This window comes from Chiloscyllium plagiosum, chromosome 7 (assembly GCF_004010195.1).
Source record: "Chiloscyllium plagiosum isolate BGI_BamShark_2017 chromosome 7, ASM401019v2, whole genome shotgun sequence".
In the NCBI taxonomy this organism is placed as follows: Eukaryota; Metazoa; Chordata; class Chondrichthyes; order Orectolobiformes; family Hemiscylliidae; genus Chiloscyllium; species Chiloscyllium plagiosum.
The window spans coordinates 65,865,992-65,871,991 of NC_057716.1; the positions used below are offsets into that span (position 1 = coordinate 65,865,992).

Here is a 6,000-nt window from a genome sequence, read left to right on the forward strand (position 1 = left end):
ATGCCCCCAATAATCTTATACACCTCCAATCAAGTCTTGTCTCAGCCTTTTCTGTTCTTTCAAAAATAATCTGAGTTTATCCAGCCTCTCTTCATAGATAAACAGCTGCATCCCTGGCAACATCCTGGTGGATCTCCTCCCCACCACTCAAGTGCAAACACTTCCTCTTTTGCAGTAACCAGTACTGTAGACAGTACTCCTTTCCATCCTTTTAAGTTTGCACTAATGCTTCTACTATGTTGATTTTTTGCTTCTTTCAGCAATTTAGGATGCAATCCATCCTAAATAAACTTTGGGTAACATGAATCATTCTAGAACACCTACTCTAATAGCACCCCAACAACTATATCCCTCTCTCTTTTAGTATAATATTCACCACCTTCTCATATTAAAGCAGAACATGTACTGATTCGTGGCATGGAACCTCTTTACACCCACATGTTAAAGTGATTTCTACTGGTACCGGGAAGACATAAATGTCTGTGCTGATCATGGAGGGAGTTACAAATTGGTTGTCTTGTGCAGCTTTCTACTGAAACATTTGATGCTAGGCAAGAGAGGTACTGAAAAATGAACAATAAAGTATTAATGGACACTCAAAGTGATGAAGGCAAAGTGAAGGAACGTATGGTTAGGAATGATCAGCACATTATAATAATAGGTGGTACTCTGCATAAATATGAACAGAGGGATTGGGCTGAATTTCCTATTTGTGTGTCATATGTCTACACAATTGATATGAGGCTGAAACCCCATTCTCTGCACAGTGCTCAATAGTACAGGTGCACCCTAACCAGGAGTCTCATATGTCAGATGTACACATTAATCATAGATCAGAGAGGATGGAATGATGTCAATCATGGAATAAATGGAGAACCTGAAAAAGAATGTTAAACTTTGGAAAATCAGATTTTTGTAAAGTTAATATTTACAAATCAATTATAAGGTCATCAAGTGCATTACAACAATCAACATTAGAGGTTTCATAAATGTGTATGTATTAAAATTTACTAGCGGATGGCTCCATTAAGAGCAGCAACGGCACATTGAAGATACCTTTAGCCAAAGAAGAATCAGCACCTGAGCAAAAGGTACTGTGTGAGATAAAGCAAAGACGTTTTAGAGACAGTTTTGGTGTGTTGAGAGAGTTAATGCGATGGACGATTAAGAGTGCATGTCCAGTCTGACTTTCCCCCTGTTCACTTCTGCCAACTAAGGTGCACGAGTGGACACACACTGGTTGAGAGCTGGCAATCCTGTGAGACACCATGAAAAGGTGCTGGATAGATACCTGAAAGTGACAACAACTGATTGACACAATCTCGAAGGCAATGCCACATCCTGCCATGAATGGACTGTGAAAATCTAAAAGCATCCTGGAGAGACCTGCTAAGGACTCACAAAGTTAAATAAAACACACACCAGGTTATAGTCCAATAGGTTTATTTGGAAGCACTAGCTTTCTGAGCGCTACTCCTTAATCATTTAGTTGACAATATGATGAAGGAGCAGTGCTTTGAAAGCTAGTGCTTCCACATAAATCTGTTGGATTATAATCTGATGTTGTATGATTTTTAACTTTGTATACCCCAGTCCAACACCAGCACCTCCAAATCATGGCTAGGGACTCAGCTACTGCCACATGCACTGTCCATATATCATACCATCCATTGCTGCAGATACAATCTATTAACTTGATAATGATATTAGGGGGCTCTTCTGCCAGGAGGTGGCTGTAGAGTCGCCCCTGATGTTGTTGTTGGACTTAATGTGGAGGAGCCGGTGTTAGACTGGGGTGGACAAAGTTTAAAAAAAAACACACCAGGTTACAGCCCAACAGATTTATTTGGAAGTATTTGGCAGCTTGTACTTCCAAATAACCTGGTGCTGTGTGATTTTTAACGTTGTTGTTGTTGTTGTTGTTGGAGGGGTTTCGGTATCGCGGTTGCGAGCTCCGGGGGGTGGTGTGGACCAGCCGAGCCGCCGTTCACCGCGTGCCGGTTGCTGTGGGCAACCAGCGGCTGGAGGAGGGGGAACCATGGAGCGGCAGGAGGAGCCCCAGAAAACAGCCCGGGACTTCGACCGACTGGTGCAGGACAGCAAACAGGTAAGGCGGAGGGAATAGAGTCCCGCTCAGGCCAAAGAGTGACCGCCCCCAGGTGAGGGATTTTACCCACTGCGGGGAGGTGTTGCAGTGTCGTGGGGAGGGCCTCTCCCGCCTGTTCAGCTGCTGTTGCTGCTGGTCCGCTTGCCCTCGGCTGGGCGTCCACCATCTCAAGGCACCACTGAAGATGCGGAGGGACGTCCTACAAAGACCCAACAGGGCTGTCGATACCTGTGTCAGAGAAGGACACGAGTTTATTTCAGGTCGAAGATGCTCTCAGGTCTTCCGAGTATTTATTGCTTTTTTCTTATATACTCAGCATTTTGCTTCTTATCATTCTATAGCGGTCTTTGCTAACATTTATTTCTCAAATAACATCAAAACTGATGAGTTGGTCACTTTTTTTTACTGTTTGTGGGATTTAGCTGTGTATATATTTGTTGCCACCTCTCCTACATTACAACTATGTCTCCGTGTGAAATAACAGCACATCGAAAGTGATTTGGGTCAGCCTTGTATTTTATAACCTTATGCATGACTGCTCCGTTCATCATGACAGGTGGCTCAGGTTGACCTAAGGTCAGCTGGCAGATCACACTGAAGTCAACCAAGTTCACAAAGTCATTGCAGAGCTGGGCTTCAAATTTCTCAGTATGTGGTGTCTTTAGGTTCAGTAGCTGCAAACTAATTTCAAATCACTCGCTGCTTCAAGACACAAAGATACGCTTTGCATAATCTGGCCATATGAGGCACTTGGTCAGAATAAAAATATTTTTAAAATGGTTTCGTATGGAATTTCTTGTCATGTAAAATGGATAAATCTTTAAAATACAAGTTTCTCCCAAGCTGTCCTCTATCTTTAACTCTGTTGTCTTCTGACACCTATGAAAGGATTTCAATAATAACAACAGCAACTTATGTTTATATGCAAACATATAGATAAACAACTGCAGTAAGCCATTCAGCCCCTCAAGCTTCTCCATTGTTCAATAAGATCATGGCAGATCTGGTAACTCCCACAGATCCCCAATAAATTTTAACCCTCTTAGTTGGGATAGACCAGATTTAACAGTTGAAGTTCTAAATTGGCTAATTTTGACAGTATGAGGCAAGAACTTTCAAAAGCTGATTAGGTGCAGATATTCACAGATAAAGGGACGGCTAAAAAAGTGGGAAGCCTTCAAAATTAGATAACGAGAGTCCAGAGACAGTATATTCCTTTTAGGGTGAAAGGAAAGGCTGGTAGGTGTAGGGAATTGAGGATGACTAGAGAAATTGAGGGTTTGGTTAAGGGAAAAAGGAAGCATCTGTCAGGTATAGACAGGAGAGATCAAGTGAACCCTTAGAAGAGTATAAACGCATAAGGAGTACACTCAAGAGGGAAATCAGGAGGGCAGAAAGGGGACATGAGATAGCTTTGGCAAATACGGTAAAGGAGAATCCAAAGGCATTTTATAAATGCATGAGGGAAAAAGAGTAACTAGGGAGCAAATAGGGTCCCTCAAAGATCAGCAAGGCAGCCTTTGTGTGGAGCCACAGGAGATGGGGAAGATTCTAAATGAGTATTTTGCATCGGTGTTTACTGTAGAGAAGGACATGGATGATATAGAATGTGGGGAAATAGATCTTGAAAAATGTTCATATTACAGAGGAGGAACTGCTGGGTGCCTTGAAACAATCAAGGTATTTATCAATATATAATTTCAGTTACATCACACTGTAAATTTTTGCTACAAATTCTATGTCATACAATTGTGTCCTCCACAACCACCTGATGAAGGAGCAGCGTTCCGAAAGCTAGTGCTTCCAATGAAACCTGTTGGACTATAACCTGGTGTTGTGTGATTTTTTTACTTGAAACACAAAGGTGGATAAATCCCCAGGACCTGATCAGGTGGGACGCTAGGGAAGTGATTGCTGGGCCCCTTGCTGAGATATTTGTATCATCGATAGTCACAGGTGATGTGCCTGAAGACTGGAGGTTTGCTAACATGGTACCATTATACAAGAAAGGTGGTAAGGACAAGCCAGGGAATTATAGACCGGTGAGCCTGACATTGATGGTGGGCAAGTTGTTGGAGGGAATCCTGAGGGACAGGATTTACACCAATTAGGAGAGGCAAGGGCTGATTAGGGATATTCAACATGTCTTTGTGCATGGGAAATCATGTCTCACAGACTTGAGCTTTTTAAAAAAAGTAACAAAGAGGATTAATGAGGGCAGAGCGGTTGACGAGATCTATATGGACTTCAGTATGGTGTTTGTCAAGATTCCCCATGGGAGACTAGTTAGCAAGGTTAGATCTCATGGAATACAGGGAGAACTACCCATTTGGATACAGAACCGGCTCGAAGGTAGAAGACAGAGGGTAGTGGTGGAGGGTTGTCTTTCAGACTGAATGCCTGTGACCAGTGGAGTGCCACAAGGATTGGTGCTGGGTCCACTACTTTTCATCATTTATATAAAGGATTTGGATATGAATATAAGAGGAATAGTAAGTTTGCAGATGACACCAAAATTGAAGGTGTAGTGGTCAGCGAAGAAAGTTACCTCAAATTACAACAGGATAATGATCAGATGGGCCAATGGCCTAAGGAGTGGCAGGTGGAGTTTTATTTAGATTAGATTCCCTACAGTGTGGAAACAGGCCCTTCGGCCCAACCAGTCCACACCGACCCTCCGAAGAGTAACTCACCCAGACCCATTTCCTTCTGTCTAATGCACCCTAACGCTATGGGCAATTTAGCATGGCCAATTCACTGACCTGCACATCTTTCAACTGTGGGAGGAAACCGGAGCACCCGGAGGAAATCCACGCAGACACTGGGAGAACGTACAAACTCCACGCAAACAGTCACCTGAGGCTGGAATCGAATCTGGGTCCCTGGTGTTGTGAGGCAGCAGTGCTAACCACTGAGCCACCGTGCTGCCCACAGATTAGATAAATGCGACGTGCTGTATTTTGGGAAAGCAAATCTTAGCAGGACTTATACACTTAATGGTAAGGACCTAGGAGGTGTTGCTGAACAAAGAGACCATGGAGTGCAGATTCATAGCTCCTTGAAAATAGAGTCGCAAGTAGATAGGAGAGTGAAGAAGGCATTTGGTATCCTTTCCTTTACTGGTCAGAGTATTGAGTACAGGAGTTGGGAAGTCATGTTGCGGCTGTACAGGACATTGGTTAGGCCACACATAGAATATTACATGCAATTCTGGTCTCCTTCCTATCAGAAGGATGTTGTGAAACTTGAAAGGGTTCAGAAAAGATTTACAAAGATGTTGCCAGGGTTGGAGGATTTGAGCTATAGGCAGAGGCTGAACAGGCTGGAGCTGTTTTCCCTGTAGCGTCCGAGACTGAGGGGTGACCTCCATAGAGGTTTATAAAATCATGAGGGGCATGGATAGGATAAGTAGACAGAGTGGGGTGGGGGAGTCCAGAACTAGAGGGCATAGGCTTATGCTGAGAGTGGAAAGATATAAAGTTACCTGGAACCACCCTGACCTTAAATTTACCTGGACCATCTCTGACACCTCCCTCCCCTTCCTGGACCTCTCCATCTCCTGGACCTCTCCACTGACATTTTTTACAAACCCACCGACTCCTACAGCTACCTGGATTACACCTCTTCCCACCCTACCTCTTGCAAAAATGCCATCCCGTATTCCCAATTCCTCCCAGGAGGACCAGTTCCACCACAGAACACACCAGATGGCCTACTTCTTTAGAGACCGCAATTTCCCTTCCCACGTGGTTAAAGATGCCCTCCAACGCATCTCGTCTACATCCTGCACCTCCGCCCTCAGACCCCACCCCTCCAACCGTAACAAGGACAGAACGCCCCTGGTGCTCACCTTCCACCCTACCAACCTTCGCATAAACCAAACCATCCGCCGA

The 6,000-nt window shown here is 44.1% G+C and overlaps 1 protein-coding gene across 2 annotated transcripts in view; it reads left to right on the forward strand.

Annotated features, from left to right (window-relative positions):
• The window catches only part of zgc:172182 (coiled-coil domain-containing protein 89), a 47,327-nt gene that overhangs the window by 23,999 nt on the left and 17,328 nt on the right, over window positions 1-6,000 (forward strand). Inside the window, exon 2 of one of the 2 annotated variants that reach the window (XM_043693951.1) lies at window positions 1,929-2,107. The exons of the other annotated variant lie outside the window; for it this stretch is intronic. Coding sequence (XP_043549886.1) covers window positions 2,039-2,107 — 69 coding nt within the window. The 5' untranslated portion in view covers window positions 1,929-2,038. The remainder of the gene's footprint in view (window positions 1-1,928; window positions 2,108-6,000) is intronic. 2 annotated transcript variants of the gene reach the window in all.